Source organism: Vidua chalybeata, chromosome 18 (assembly GCF_026979565.1).
Source record: "Vidua chalybeata isolate OUT-0048 chromosome 18, bVidCha1 merged haplotype, whole genome shotgun sequence".
NCBI lineage: Eukaryota > Metazoa > Chordata > Aves > Passeriformes > Viduidae > Vidua > Vidua chalybeata.
In genome coordinates, this window is record NC_071547.1 from 11,461,917 (window position 1) to 11,479,243 (window position 17,327).

General features: G+C 41.8%; 1 protein-coding gene across 1 annotated transcript in view; it reads right to left on the bottom strand.

Annotated features, from left to right (window-relative positions):
* The window catches only part of MED13L (mediator complex subunit 13L), a 169,182-nt gene that overhangs the window by 140,178 nt on the left and 11,677 nt on the right, over window positions 1-17,327 (bottom strand). The window contains exon 2 of the mRNA XM_053959180.1: window positions 9,824-10,061. Coding sequence (XP_053815155.1) covers window positions 9,824-10,061 — 238 coding nt within the window. The remainder of the gene's footprint in view (window positions 1-9,823; window positions 10,062-17,327) is intronic.

Below are 17,327 nucleotides of genomic sequence, written 5' to 3' on the forward strand. Positions count from 1 at the left end.
CCTTAATAAGAGCAGAGGACATCACTCAAATACAGAAGCTAAACTTGCTTTATAGCCAGACTACTCATTACCATAATATCAGAAATTACATCCTTTTCATATAGAAGAGACAAAAAAAAATGACAGGGTAGACAAACACCATACACTTCCTCTTCAGCTGCCTTTGAAAACAGATTCCAGGAAATTTTGTTGACATATGTAGCCAAGTATCGCATAGAATAAATTGTGTCAAACTCCAAAGGGGCCGAGAGATTTTCCTTCCAGCTCCCCAGAACCATAAACCCATCAGACTCCAAGCCCTGCTGCTCCCCTGTTGACACAATAACACTGTCCATACTTCCCATCTCTTTAGAGAGTTTAAAGAGTAAGTACGAAATTCTTAAAGCCATTCCAGTAACAAAAATCCTGTACAATGACCCTTTCGTCACCTATGACTGAAGTTTCCCTGGTGGGAAACGTGTTCTATTACTTGTGTTTCAGAAGCAACCAGAATGTCATGGAACAACTACAAAATAGAAATGTTTTATTGCAAATCTGATATTTATTTCCTGCCTAGAAACTGCCACACCTGCCACCTTCTGCTCTTCCTTCCAATACCAAGTTTTTCAATATAAGCACTTTAATACAGTAAATTCACATTTCAATTTCTCAAGTAATTTGAGGTGCTACTTTTGCCTGGTTATTTGTACAATCTACCCACTAATTTGTTATAGAAATTTGAAGCATTTCAGTTTGACTATTCCAAAGCAATAAATGTCCCAGGATTTGGTGCAAATACTGGCAAACACTGTGCAGGAGGAGCAGAGAGATCAGGGCTGTGAAGGTTGAGCAGGAATGGCTGTTGGGACAGCCAGGGAACACCAGAGGTGGCTGGGCCAGGGCCCAGCCCAGCACTGGGCTCATGCCAAGGCAGAGTCAGGGCTGGAAAGAGGCAGAGGTAGCTCAGGGAGCTCCCAGCCCTCAGCACAGAACAGGAACAGAAACTGAAACTGTGCTGGGCTCCAGCACAGCCCTGAGCTAAGGCAGCACAGGGACAGCTGCAGGGCACTGGTGGGACCAAAGCAGCACCGCAGCCTTTGCTGCTCTGAGCCAGGCTGAGCACCCACACCGGGGCTGCAGCTCCTGCTGGCTCTGCTCAGCTCCAAGGACACATTCAAGAGTGGTTTACATCAACATCAACAAGAAGGCAAAAGCACTTCAGCTGTGCCCACACTGCAGCATGCCTTTCCTCTGGCTTCTACCTTCACTTCAAACTACTGAGCATTTCAGCCTTGGAAAATCAATTTTACACAATTCTACTCAAACCTCTACTTATCATTATACAAGTGACTGCAACACATGGGTGCTTGGTTTGTTTGTTTGGGTTTTTTTTTTACCAAGAGACTAATATTTAGCTAACAGCACAACTCCAGCCTTTTCCTTTCAAAACCCCCACTTCCCATGGGCAAAGAGCAAAGGTAAGAATCCACCGTCATTCTTAACATATCCCATGTACTCAGTTGTTTTCCACTTGCTCCTCCTCTTCATTCCACGCAGGAATATGGTTTTGTTTGCTTCTTTGGAAAGGCTATAGTCCAGTTTTAGGGCCCTGAGGTTTCAATGAACATCAGGAACAAACTTCACATTTCCAAAGCTGCCTCCCCACCATTTTCCTGGCTGATCGCTGACACCCCGAGCCATGGATCACATCTGGGAATTGCCACATGGACACACTGCCAGGTATCCAAGGTACTTGTCCTAGAGATTACAGTCAAATCCCAGGATAAGTAAGTGCAGGTGTATAATGAAGCCCGCCTAAAATGAAACCAGTCTCAGGCTTGGGCTACAAGAATTCTGTAGAAAGATTTATGACCTTTAACAGGAACTTCATTATAAAGAAAGTGACTTTTATATAATGAAAACCATCCCTCTCTTAAGAGGAATGATGTGTTAACATCAGCAGAGCTGTGTTTCAGTGTTTTCTGTTTGCAATCCAGCACCGTCATTGTCACTTAAAGTTCATTAATTATTCTAAAAACGCCATTACCGAAATACAATTGTATGCAATTTTTAATAATTTTCTTCAGAAGGTGGCATTTCATCTTTTTTTAAAGTCTAAATTTTCCAGTAGAGCTTACCCTGTGTTCTTAGAATTACTCAATACATCAAAATACCAACATTAGTAATGAGCCCTATTAATGCAGATTTCACTTCAAGCTAACTTAGATTTACTTCACACAGTTAAGTGAGTTCATTTCACTGAAAAAAGAGATTCCCTAAAGGAAAAAACATCAACTACTGTGGCTGATATTGCCCAATACATTGTTAAAAAATAAATTCTACTGATTGGATTTTTTTCATTTCTCCCCTCCCCGAGCAGCACTTTTAAAAATACAGTCTTTTAATGATTGTTTAATTTTCATATAACTAGAATATAAATCCTTTACACACTCCTTTGCTGCAGCTGCAACATAATGTCGTATTTTTCATGGAAAAAACCTCATTACGTGGTTCACCAAACTGCCTGTGGTAACACATCAATTTTATTTACATTCAAAATTTGGACTTGAGTTTGTTCTCAGCACTCCAGTTAATTCCAAGCCCATTTTACATAATAGTTCTCCTGGATTCATTAGGAACACCTCACTCCGCTGTTATTGGGAGGGATTCCCAGCTATTGGAACCCTGCTTTAGATTTCCAGCACTTTCCAGGCAGTTCCACTTCCACAGTTCTATCCCACTTTAAATATCCTGGATTTGCTCTAAGTCTGGCCTTGCTGAAACACTTCTGCCAAAGGACCATCAAATTTCCCTCCAGAAGGCAGCTGTTAATATTGCCTCTGGAATACCAACTCCTTTTCCCACAAAAACACCAGAGAAAAACAAGAACTATTGCATGGCAAATAAAACCTAAAGGTTAATTACTCACAATTTCAACTATTTCAGTCGAACTGAGCTTATATTTGGAAAGCAGAAAGATTATGAGGAAGCACATGGAGTCAGTAGAGAATTTCTTGGCTTTGCCTTCCATCAGTATCTTTCCTCTAAACTGTTTTCAGAAGGTAATTTGTTGCAATCAACAGGAAAAATTCCCAACCATGAACAAAATTAAGATGCTAATTCTTGAGTGATATAAATAAAATCAAAAAACAAAAAGCATGAAAAAGCATGAGGCTTTTTTACATATGGCCCTTTGGTAGATTTCAGACTTTTTTATAACTTTTTAGCCCTAGACATTGCCAGCTGTAAGAAGAGGGAAAACACACTATGTGAGAATGACCCACGGAATACCCTGAGCTGGAAGGGACCCACAAGGATCAGTAAAGTCCATTTCTTGACTAGAATTGGTAATGAATTCACAAATGCCACATGTTCTCATTGGATCCTGCTCTCAACACTGAGATTCCCTGCTCATGTGGAGACAAAACCACAGAAGGGAAGAGGAATTAAGGCAAAGGTAAGTGCAATCAGAATTCCAAACAGGACATCAGTTTTAATTTTTTTAAGACTCCCATAAACCAACTTTCAAGTAAAAGGAGAAGAAGTGGTGGGAAGAACATTTATTTTTAAAAGAAAGCAAAACAAAATGAAGACATCTTACCCAGACACAATAAGGCTCTTGTCAACTTCATGTGTATAAAAGGAGTTGGCATTTTCCCATGAAGCAATTCCTTAATCCCAAATGATGGCATAATAACCTCATTTAATATGCCTGCTTAAAAGAAAGTTTATTTTGTCTAAGCTGAACTTCAACTGGCAATCACTGGACACCAATTACCAGTGTCAGATATAAGGGTCACAGAACAATTCTGCAGGCTGAGAAAGTAGGAATTCACTTTTCAATCCCATCTTCTTGCCAAAAGAATGGAAAAGTTGAACTTTGTTTTCATGTCTTTGGGAATAATCTATGCTAGGCAATTAAGAAAATGCAAATTACTTGTCTTATTGAAAATAATCAAGCCAGAAACAGACTTTTCAGTAACTTAATATTCCAATAAAGTCTTCTATCACAGGAACCTACTTGTTAATTCCACTCTGCACTCAAGAACCGGCAATTAACCATTTTCAGATTTCACTTCAAATTATTAATAAGTGGTACTCAGCTGCTTGATATTCATTGCTGCTTTTTAAATGGAAAGCCTTCCAAAAGCCTTGCATTTCAGATCCTTTATTCCTTGCTCACTAACTGCTTTTCCACACCCTGGCTGCTCTCGTTCCTGGTACCACTGGGCATGACAAGAGTTCTGAGGTTTATGGAGTTACTCAGAGTGCATAGAATTGTTGTAATACACATCCCATGCTTTCACCAAAGCCCAGGGATCCCAGAAATAACCTTTGGGCAAATCCAAGGAAATCTCCAAGCCAGCTGTAATGCAATTCCAGCAGCAACTCCCTCCCTTCTTGCCCACTGCCATAATCTCATAGTAGAATGAAAAGACTGAGAAGCACTCTCATTTGAACACCCATTTCACAGCAAGGGGGCTCAGTCTTCATTTCACGCATTGCTTCACACACTTAAAATATGTTTGAATAGACAGGAACATCTTCTCATTCAATAATTAACGTATCTCACTACACAGAGCTTAGAAGATACTCTAATTCCTGACAGAGCTCCCAATTCCTCACAATTGCAGAAACAAGACAGTACCCTGAAAGAACCTTAAATAGGCTCAAATTAAAATGGAAAGTAGATATTTCACTACTTTATTGTCTTTTACATTAGTGCAACCAAAAATATCATTTTTTCCAAGCTTTCCATTATTTTTCTTTTAATCCCTACTAAATGCTGACAAGCACCAACTACTAAATATTTACAGGTTAAACATTTACTTAATTTAGAAGTCTTGCAGTCTAACTGACTGTTAAATGAAACTTTGAAATCTGGCAGTTCATAAGGGAGCATACAGAACCCTTCCTAGCAGGAATAAAAACAACTCAGTTGAGATCTGGGGCAAGTTGTTCTCCTCAGGAAAGATCCTTAAAAACAGAGCTGACATGTTCTGCTTTCCTGTAGGTAAAAATCAGCCAATTTCAGGTAGAGAAACAATAGGACAAATAAATTTTGGGCACAGCCACATGGGTTAATGTGGGTGCCCTGCACACAGCTCTTCCTACAGGCAGCATTTTTCCCTCCTCACTTTTATCAGCACCAGGGGATTACGGCTGCGCCAGCCCGATATGCCAAGAATTCATAAACAGGAACGAGCCGAAGCTTCAGGTTTTTCCTCTCATAGCTCAAATTTCAGCTACGTTTTTAAACTTACCAAGCTGCAAAGATCATGTACAATAATCTTTCAGGAAAGACTCATTCATTCATTATCATCTATTCTTCGTAAACATTTCCATCCAAATTCTTATATTCCACACAGCAGAAAGTGAAATAGTATCATTTTTCTGGGGAAGCAGCTCCAGAAATGAATGGATCGAGTGCAATATATAGATGAAAATCCCAAATACCTACCAGAATAAGTGAGTTCAGGCACACAAGGTACTAAGCTGATAGAAGGATCTACTTTTACCTAAAGAACTAGCAAACACCCAGAATTTATTCATTTTCAAGCCCCTGTCTCACATCCTACCAGCCTTCCAGAGTCCACCTCCAGTGCTGTGCTTACAGTCACCAACCTGTATTCTCAGTAGTGGTACACATCACAATCCCTGCATTACCCCTGAGAATGCCAATATTCTGTACCACAAATGCAGCAAAGTGGAATATATCCATAAATCCAGTACAGAGATTATAAATTGATAGACAAAACTGTCAGAGAATTACAGAATATTCTGAGTTGAAAGGGACCCACAGGATCATCAAGTCCAACTCTTGAATTGGTGTAAAATGTCAGAGCAAAGTGCTCTTTGCAAAAGCAAAGAAGGGAACTGAGGAATAATTCTCCCTTCCCTATAATCTCTGTGGAACACACAGGGTCTAGGGTCTAGGGCAAGGGTGGGAGAAGAGAGAAAACCCAAGAGTTGAGTCTAAATTCCCTGTGATGCTCCAGATGGTATTTGGTCACCAAATGCAAATGAGAGCTCTGCAACTTGCAAATCCACAACGTTGCTGTCAAAAACACTGCCAACAGTCAGACACTCCCTCCTCTCCTTCCACTTCTTCTGTTGGATGTACAAAAAAATGGATTTATGGGAAAAGGTACTGTGGCTGGAACAGTTGCCAAACCTCTCCAGGCAATATCATTAAATAGCATTTATCCTTCAGAAAACCAAACTTCAACAAACTTAAATCACACCCAACTTTTTCAGACTTACAGAATTACTCCAGTTTTTCCCCACTCACTGATACCACCCCAATCAGCTTTTTCCACCAAGGATTGAATAAAGATTTTCAACCTCTCATCCAGTTTTAAATGCCACCACAATAAAAACCAGAACACCACAGTCAAGGCTGGCAGGAAGAAGAAATGTAGGAAAATGTGCAAGAGACACTTCTGAAGTTCCCAGCTGCATGGTTAATCCAACCACTCCACTGATCTATAACTGCTCTGCAAATAATTGTTTTTACTTAATCTCCCGTGACAGCATTTAATTATCCACAGTTTTGGAAAGCTACTACATAAACAACTCTCCTCATACCTCCTGTTTACAACCACTAAGTTGTTTTCCCTATGACTATTTGAAATTCTTTTATTAATGGCAGATTTGTTGTTTACCAAATCTTCAATGTTATAAAGATAAAGAGTTCATGAGCAAAAGTTCTTGAAGTGCTTCTGAAAGCAAAGCCTCATTTTGGACTTTTCCTCTGTTTATTGAAAACAGTAAATATCATACAGCACTATGGGAGTGACTCTCTTATCCAGAAAAAAAACCCCAAAAATTATAATTTAGACTTGAATTAATAAAACATAGTATTTAAATATTAAATTCTTAAAAAATTTAGTTATCACTAAAATATTTCACTTTCAAAGCACAAATCCTAGGCAGGAAAAGAGAAATCCAAAACTTTATTCTTAATAAGAATTCATGATCTTACTAACAGGCATTATTCCCTATAGTCCCTATATCTCAGATGTCAAGGTTTTGGATAGACTCTAGTCTTCCTCTTGTGATTTGCAGCACCAGATTCCTGGGATTTGTGCTCCTGAAGATGTGAATACAGCACAACAAGAAAGTTCTGGCCTCTAGTCCTCTGGACTATGGAACTCTTAAGTCACAGTGACAATCCAACCTGTAGGAACAGCATTTTAAGCCAAAGCAGCTCATTTCCTGAGCAGGTTATACCAGAAAAAGGCATCATGTTACCCTGGCCCAGCTGATAGGCAAGGAAAACTCTGCTTCAATAACTTTCCTATTTTCTGTTTGTATGCCCACATGGAAAAGCCCTTTATATGTTCAGGAAGCTAATTTCAACTATCAAATAGTTCAGTATTGTGGCCTATTTATACAATAAAAAGCAGAATGAACTTGTTCCTGTTGCTTTGTGGCTGCACGAAGCAGTGAACACAAACTGTGTCCTTTGTCCTGTCTCAAGGAATCAATGGACATAAATGCCTTGTTCTGGCAGAATTTGAGGCTCAATATTTTGTCAATACTGATGTTTGAACTCTAAAATGTACTGAACAGAGCGTAACAGCCCTATCAGCGGAAAATGTACAACACTTACACAATTTACATCACTTTGAACTATATCTGATAAGTCACTACAAGTGTTTCAATGTGCTTTTAATATAGAACAAGGAAATCTATCCTTGTAGGATTTACACACATGACAACAAACGAGTTTCAGATTGAATTCCACTTAAAAGTTCCGGCTCTGAAGGCTCCAGCCTGGATGCTGGAACACCTCAAGTGCTGTGTCCAGTTCTGAGCCCCTCATAACAAGAAGGACCTTGAGGGGCTGAAGCATGTCCAGGGAAGGGAACAGAGCTGGGGAAGGGTCTGCAGCCTCAGGAGCAGCTGAGGGAGCTGGGAAGGGGCTCAGCCTGGAGAAAAGGAGACTCAGGAGGGACCTTCTGGCTCTGCACAACTCCTGACAGGAGGGGACAGGCAGGGGGGGGTCAGGCTCTGCTCCCAGGGAACAGGGACAGAAGGAGAGGGAACGGCCTCAGGTGTGCCAGGGGAGGCTCAGAGTGGACACCAGGAGGATTTTCAGCATGGAAAGGGTTAAATATTGGCTGGGGCTGCCTAGGGAGGTGGTGGAATCCCATCCCTGGAGGTGTCCAAGGAACACCTGGACATGGCACTCAGTGCTCTGGCTGGGGGATCCAGTACAGGTTGGACTCCATGACCTTGGAAGTCTTTTCCAAACTAAGTAATTCTGTGATTCCATACAATTTTGAACCAGGCAAACAATGCATGACAGTGATGCTTTGCTATACTCTGCCCCATACTGCACCCAGCAGAAGCAGGTTCAGCTGTCCAGACATTTAAGGGGATTTCCATACCACCACCACCAGTGGAAGCAGCATTACATAGTTGTAACCAAGATGTCAGATATAAACAAGCACCATCAATTTTCAACAGAAACAGAAGCATCACCTGCAACTCCCCTCAAATAAAAAGACACTTAAGTCCCATCTACTGCATTTGAAATATTAGATAAACTATATTTCACTAAGAGAAAAACATATATTATTAAAGCTTTGCTGGGTAAGTAGAAATATTACCCATTCCCTCATTCAAAACAGGTGCCTCATAAAAAATGAATGTCAGTGGAATGGCTCAGCACAGCACTTGTGAGCCATCTCTTTAATTATACATGATCACAGGGCTACCTGCGTGGAACACGCCCCAAGGTGCTCAGGCCTCCATATCTGTGATTTTAGAGGCTCTGGTGCCAAATAAACAATCTGGCAGCCATTAAATCAGGAAGTTTGGAACAGTGCTTAGAACAGAATGAAAATAAATTAATATACCATAATCCAGGAGTAAACAGTGCAGGGTACAGGTGGGAGATAAGGGACAACTCAAGCACACTTGATAAACAAAATATTCTGTGTACTTGAAACAAATTTTATCACCAAGTCACCAGAAGATCTAAAGGCCACAAGGATAAAAAAATATTTCAAGAAACCAGCACCTGACCCTTATGATTGTCTTGGGTTTTTTTAACTACTGTTATTATTCCAGAACTGGTGAACTTCAGCTGTTTTCTTGCAAGACACAAGGTGAAAACGGAGGCAAAATTTATCAGCCTAATAAAACATCTTTTAGTTCAGGCAAACTCAGACTTGTCATAGCAACAATACACCACTGAAAAGAAAATAATACTTACTGGATATAGTCAAACACAAACAGGATCACAACAGACACAGCAGAAGTAACTTTTATCATGTTAAGGCTCCACATTCTGGTGACTCTGAGGACAATCTCAGTTGCATAAAGCCTATAATCACCAAGTTATCACTGTCACCTCTGACCTACCTGCCTCTTCCTGCCTCCTATTCCACTCACTTGCTGCAACTCGCCTTGGATCATGCTCAAATCCTGCAGCACGAGTAAGGAGCAAGTCCTGACCTCACAGATTTACCTGGGCTGCCATGGAGTTCACCTGACTCTACAGGGGAGGTCATTTATTCCATCAGCTACTACCTTATGCCAGAGCTGGGGTATTATTATTATCATCATCCCTTGAACTAGAATTTACTCTACTTTCAGAGGTTCCACAAAAATCCAAGTCATGATGTTGACTACCGGTCTCCTGAGTTCAAGTTTCACTTTGCATTTTATCATGTGGCAAAGAAAGTCAAATTTACAAGTTTTTTTTGTTTTCCTGTAGGTCTTAAAACATGAACTATGACAAAATCACATAAGGTAGCAAGTTAAAGCATTTTCAAAAATTCCTTTTTCACTGGAAAAAATGGAAGTAATTGAGAACCAAAGAGTGGCTTACTGTGCAGCTCGCGGTGGATGACATCGACCAGGTTGGGCTCGTCCCCCCACCAGAATATCCAGAGCTCCTTGCAGTCAGGTTTGACGTCCCGGCGCCACACACACAGCAGGTTGGCCTGCAGGCAGCGGATGAAGCTGAGCAGGATGGGATCATCCTGGGCTGGAGCTGAAATGATGGGCCCACAGTCCCCATGGCCTTCAAAGTTGTACCTACGCCATTTGATGCCTGTGAGTTCGGCCTATGGGGAACAAAAAGGAAGAAAAGAGTCATTGGATCACTTCATAATTTAGTTATAGTCATAGTTTGTTTCATCGGTTAATTCCTCAATTCAAGTTCAAAAATCCTCCTATTCATATATTTTCCTTTATTCCCCTTCAAGGAAAAGAATTTAGAACAGCACTGAATAAAACTGGCTTACCCCTGCATTTAGGTTTTCACCACAACCTGACTCACTTCTAGTCATTTCTATCCTATTCATTCCCAACAGTTTCATTCATTTTCTAGCCTTACTGTTATCTTATTGTCATCTTACAAGTTAGGAAGGAGAAAAACCAATCAGGGAGAGGGAATAAGATTCATTTCCTACAGGCTGCTTGGTGGCCACCTGAGTTTAGTGTCAACCCAAAAGTTGGCCACTTGGAAGTCACAAAGTATCACAGTACTTAAGAAAACCAGTGACTTACTGGAAAAGCTGAAACAGTTTCACATTGTGACATTACAGGTTTACTAAATGGGTAAATTATTTTGTCCAAATGAACAAAAGCAGAATATGGAAAGTTGCCATATACTGCCTCTCAACCAGACAGAATTCTTTTATTAAGCATCAAGGAAAAATGAAAATAATAGATTTGCTACCCAGACGTTTGGGAAAGTTTTTCTTTGGGCACTGAACAGCTTCCCCAGGGAATGGGCATGGCCCCAAGGCTGCCAGAGCTCTAGAAGTGTTTGAACAATGCTCTCAAGGATGCACAGGGTGGTTTTGTTGGGGTGTCCTGGGCAGGGGCCAGAAGTTGGATTCAATGATCCTGGTGGGTCACTTTCAACACAGGGTGTTCTGCGATTCTGAGATTTTCCTCCACTCCCAGTTTGCCCCACCCCTGTTGTAACCTTCCCCTTTCCCTCCACTCTCCAGCACAGGACAGGGAATACCCCCAGGACAGTCTGGCTGTTATGAAACACAATGGTGTGTATATACTCTGCTCACAGTGGGCTTGTACTCTACTCTCTACCTGTTACCACCTTCCTGCTGCTGCTGTTCCCTCCACTGCTTCATTTCCAGTGCTCACACCTTCCCTTGGCTGCCCAGAAGCAGCCGGTGCTCAGCTCCCAAGGGTTCCTGCAGGAACAGCCAGCTGGTCTGCCACAAGGAGTGCAAACACTCCAGGGCAGCAGCTCTCTGACAAGAGAGGGAATTGCCAGGGACAGGGGAAAGACCCAGTGCTGGAAACACTGACTGCAGGAATGAATTTTTACTCCTAAAGAAAACCAAAGACCTGGGATCACGTATTCCTCCCATTGTCACCACCTGTGTAAGGACATTCAACTTCCCCTCCAAAACCCAAATTCCCCATCACACACGGAAGGATTTCCTTTTTCAAGTCCACAAATTAAGTCCATTTACAAGTTTAAACTCTAAAATGTACTTCTGTCCACCACAGTAGGTGAAAGGAGCCTGCCTGGTTCAATAGCTGGCTAGTGAACTGCTGAGGAGCTGAAGGTGATGCTCATCATACCAACAACAGAGCAAAAACCACAAGTATTTCTTGGATTTTGTAAATACATTCTCTGAAACAGCTTCACCTCATACCTGTATACTGCCTGGCACGGCAGGGCTCTGGCCCATGGCTACAGTTCCTGGGACTCTGCCTCAAGGACTATTTCCCAGAACACTGATTATCCAGATTGCCCATTTAACTGACCTCTGAAGAGGCCACACCAGGCACATGGCCACTCAGTACTGCATTGGGAAGGCAAAAAAAAACAAACTATGGAACACTGAACAGCAAGGAAATTGGGTTTATTGTTTGCAGGCCCCTAAACTACCAGGCATCTTTAGCTCCACAAGGCAGAAGGGACACTACTATCCTATATCCTGCCAGCAGGACACCAGTCCTGGATTGTCTCAGCTGGAGGCTCCCTACAGCCAGCACTCAGCTCTTGCTCTCAGACAGAAATGCTGATCAGCCATCCAAAGGGTTGGGAACTATGGAAAAGGAAATGGGAAAAGGTAGTCCAGAGTGGCTGAGATACACAGCCATGTGCCACCTTCCTGGCATGACAAGGGCAGAGTAATGCAGGAAGAAGAGGTAAAATGCAAGGAGTAAAGTTATTTTTTCCATAGTAGGGTGCTGGAACACCTCATACACTAAATAACAGTCTAAGAAAAAGCACACCTCCAAAACATCTACATCTGTTCTACAAGCATCCCCAGCTGTAGCTTGGAAAAGGAATGGGCAGAGTTTCTGAAACAGGACAATGAACGTAACTACAAACCACAAAACACCAAGAATTAGTGCCAGGCAACCTGTGAAAAAATGATGTTAAATGTTTGTATCATAACCAGCTAAGAATATACCCTAAGTCACAAAGAGCATGGAACAGGAAGATGATGAAAACCAAAACCAAAAAACCCAACTGAACAAAGGACATTACTCAACAGCAGCACTTGCTTGATCCACACAGCAAAAGCCAGAGCTCAGCTGTTTCGAAGAGCAGAGAGGCTTCCTGCCAGCTCAGAGGTATCACCCCAACATCCCCCCCAGAGGAGGGATGAAACAGAGTCAAGGAAAGCACAGCGAAATCAGCAGAGCTGCACCGAATCTAATTCTGCGCTAACTTCTGGAGTCTGTAATTCCATAGACTGTGAGGAATGATAAACTACTAACCTGGATCACACCAGTGCCTACCCACACACAGAGAGACTCCCCAAAAAAAAAGGGAGAGACAAGACCTGGGGCTTTGGACTCAGTAGCAGCATTAAAGGAGCTCTCACACATTGTTTCCCAGTTCAAGTTGCAGAATGTGGTTCAGCACATGTATTGGGGTATGTCTGTTTCTGTTTAAATTTTTAATAGGTAAGCATCAGTACTAATCCCTCAGAACTTCTGGATTGCGTCCTCATGTTAATTAAAATTGAATTCAAATAGAAATTTGAATCCAGAAGGGATACAAGAGCAGACTACACCCAAAACACTTACACACATTCTACACCTCTACTGATGTTCTGTGTAAAGTATTTAACACGCTATAGGGAGAAGATCTGCATCCACATGGGGATTTATTTACATTAATTTCTTTAAACAAACCAACAGCCCTGGTTTTAAGAGGCCTCCATCTGTAGCAGCGTTTGCACAGACAAGACAAGCAGTGGACTGTGGTTCTGGGAACTGTTCTGAAGAGCCAAATGTGGTTTCATTTGTGCTTCACTGGCAGTGAGCACAGGCTGACCCAACACAGCTTCATCCTCCTCCTCCACCCCAGACACGCATTTCCACGTCCCAGTCTGACACTGGATCTACTGGTCATGGAATCACTCGGTGAATGGGATCACTTCACAAGAGAAAGCAAGAGAAAGACAAACATTTCCAGGCTTAGCACCCTGATCTCTCATCCTGCAGCCAGGGAATCACTGAGCAGCCCCAGGAGAGGAGGGAGGGTAGAGTGGGATCTCTCCTGCCAGGGACAGCTCCAATCAGATAAAATACAACCTTCAGTGCACCCAGACTGCTGTTCATGTACTCCTCAACCAGCACAAGCAAGCACTGGTGCCAGAGCAGGCTTGGACTGGGTGCCTTCCCTGCAGCACTCAGCTGCTGCTCAGACATTCACACTGAGCTGGGCTGACTCAAACCCAGAAGGGTTGGATTAAACGACTTTTTCCTCTACTCAGATCAGTCCCCACACCTGATTCATTAAACAGCCACAGAGATGCTTGTACCGGGAAGTCTGAGGACAGCAAAGCAGGTCAGGGAGGGCAGAGATGCTCTGATTAGTAAAACTGCTGGTTTGAAAGCAGCCTGAAACACTGAGACAGAAACCAAAACTGCCAACCTGAGGACAAAACTGCAAACATGCTGTTTAACTCACAACTGGCTAGAGATGAATGCAGAACAAAACAGAACTCTTGCCAGGTGATGTAACTGACTGTGTTTCTTGCATCTCTTCCCATATGCATAGTTTTGGCTTGTTGCAGTTGCTACAATGTTTTTAAAACTAAAAAGCCTGACCAAAAAAACCAACGAACTTACAAATACTTATTATTATCCAACACTGTTAGCAAATCATGCATTAAATGAGATTTTTGCTTTGGTTTATAAAGGAACATGTGTTATGGAGGACTGTGCTGTGAAGGGTTTAACTGCTCAGATAAGTGGGGCTGTTTTGAAATGGAGTTTTTTCCTAAGTTCAGCAACTGCACTTGGACACAGAATATTTGTGAGACGCCAGCTCTAAATGCACTGGGCCAAGCGTGTAAGGAAACAGAGAAATTGGATCTCTAACAGTAATACCCAAACCCTTCACTAACATCCAACTTCTTACAGAGTAATTCCCAAGACACAAAAAGATCTGTTTCTGATGTTTTCAAAAGCAGCTGTCAGGGTAGAAGAGTGTGTTCAAATTCCACACAGGCATCCAAAACCACCCAAAACATCCCCAAGAAATAGACATTAATGAAAACAGTGCACTGCCAATGTCTTTATTCAGATGCATGGCCTCAGAGTGATCACACAGAGTCCCTTGGGAAGGGACACAAACTCAGGTTTCAGGGACCATCATCACACCCTGCAGAGTGAAACAGCCTCAAAAGAGATGAGCTGAGAGTGTTCAAACCTCTGATCCCCCCTGCACGCACAGACAAGCAGACAGACACAGAAAGCAAATTAGCACTTTCTTTCACACCCTGCTGCCCTAAATACAGACACCTCCACATGTACCTGCCACAGCTCAGGGCTCCAGGACACCATCCACGACTGTGAATTCCTAGGAGACAGAAAATCTAAGCTCTCATTCTTTTCCCCCTTCAGGCTTAAATCACAATAATAGGCAGGCTGGGAGGGTCTTCTGCTGATCTCATCGTGCTCCACTCAGATTGGTAGAGTTTAGGCTGCTAAAAATCGTAATTCCCCAGTAACATTTCACAGTGCACAACTTGGTGCTGGCATGCTCCCAGCAACCCTGAAGATATAATTAGTGCTGGGTAGCCACTGTGACTGCTTTCCTCTTCTGCAGCCCTTGCAGATGGAACACAAACAAACCCATCTTCCACCTCCTCTTTTATTTCCCATCTCCACCAAATGCTTTTTGGCCTCTGTTTTATGGGAAATGGACATGCCAACTCTAAATTAACTTCTCCAGATCACTTGAGTAATTCCACCCATTTTAATACACAAAACTCCCTTGGAGAGATTATACAACAATATAGACACAGCAGAAGGAGAAAGAGGAAGAGCATCAAAAGTTTGAGAAATTCTTGTATTTGGCCACATCAAGTGAAAGCAGAGCTATTTTTTAATTACTTTGTGCTTCTCTACATTTAAAACAATGACTAAAACTATATAAATGTGTTATTTTCCCTGCTTCATATCATACAGAGAAGAAAAGCTAAGACAGAGTCAGGCTGCAGAGTGTGGAAAATCATCTGGTACTTTCAAAATAGGAAGGATATACTGGAAAGGAGGTAAGATCATATGATGAATAAAAGAACCAGATATCAATCACACAGGCCTTCAGCTCGAACCCTGCTTTCGCAAAGATTTTCAGCATAGCAACATTCAGGTAATTTTATTTTTTACACTTCTCTAATTTGAAACAAAACAAAAACCAAGTATAAAAATACTTCCCAGTTGCCTGCCTAAAAGGTGCCACTCAGACAAATTCAGGTCTGTCCATTGCTTCAGACATAACTTTCTTTAATGATCTTAAAAAACCAATGCAAGCAATGTAAAAATCAAACCACACCTCATCACTTCTACAAACACATTTCAGTTAAACAAAGGAATATAAAAGCTTTCATTAAATGTCCTTCCATCCCAGGGGAAGATGTTAAGCTGCCCAGGGTACCTGAAAATATTGTATTTACCAGTGAGCCTCTGAAGTTAGGCTCAGTCTAAACAATTCCTCTAATCTAGAATTTTGTTTGCTTCTACATAGGAAAGTAGTTGCTAAGTATCTTTAGTCTACAATTTATGCTTCAAATTGGAACATAAAACATGTAAATGCCATATATATGTTTGCCAGTTTTATTAGTGTCTCATCTTGAGAGCTTCATTCAAGTAAGTAGCTATTCTGAAGCCACCAGAGACTCATACTAAGGACTACTCACATGAGTGAAAATCTGCATAAGAAAGCCCTTAGTTCATAGTCCAAGAATTTAAACTGTAGTTAAAGGTGTCAGGGGAATTACACCACCATTTTAATTAAATGCTGTAAGATCTTGCAGACAGACTCAAGATTAGCACCATCTGTTTTGGTTACAATGTCTCATTTCACTACATCATCCTCACGCAGCAACGAAATATCATTGCACACTCCACTCCAGCCATTTAAACACCAGATAAAAGTTATGCCATGTTGATACACTTCACCAGGAAGGAAGGACAAAAGGACGAGGACAGGAGGACTGAAAACTACTCTGTAACAATGTGTTGCTTGTGGGGGAGGCAAACACCATCCCCTCTGGCAGTGAAATAAAGTATTTAGTAACATCTGCCTAAGCCCCTGTCAAGCGAATTGAAGGAATAGAGGAGATCGCTTAACTAAAAAATTCGTTTTCTTCACAGCTTTACAGACTGTTTGTACACCCTGAGAGAGGCTCCTATTCCCACAGCACAACTGAGCAGTGCCAGCACCTGTCCACAGACATTCCCCATCTTTTCTGCTGGGTCTGAAGATCTCTGGGGTTTGAAAACCCACAGCAGACTGACCATCTCAGCCCTGCAGAGTCTCCTGAAATCAGATCATTCCCTGAACTACATATTAACATTCTCCTCTTCATGCTTTCCATTAAAAAAAAAAAAAAAATCAAGGAATGGTTTGTGTTCCCTTCCCTCAGGGCTTATCCCTTCTGCCCCTGTAAGAGGGAGGGATCACATGGCAGTGCAGAGGCCTTGCATGCACTGAATGAGCTTCAAAAGGACATTTCTGTGAGGCCAAGTATTGCCATAACTGCACAAAGTCCTCCAAACTTGCTTTGAAATCAAGAGCAGACAAAAAATAGCACAATAAAAAATAGCTAATTCTGAAATGGGTGTCCCATGGCAGAAAAACACCATGCCATGGTTTGTGCTTCAGAGCCCAGTGCTCAGCCTCAGCCCTCTTAGTATGCAACTGAGCAGCAGCAGAATGACATGTTTGACTTTAATCCTCTCCCTGCATAAGCACACAGTCAAGTGGCTGGAAAAAAAAGGGATAAAGGGCAGCCACTAACAAGCTTTTAAAAATGAAGGATGAAAAAATTACCTTTTTCTTGTTGTTATTCCTTGGCTCTTAAAAACAACATGAAAGT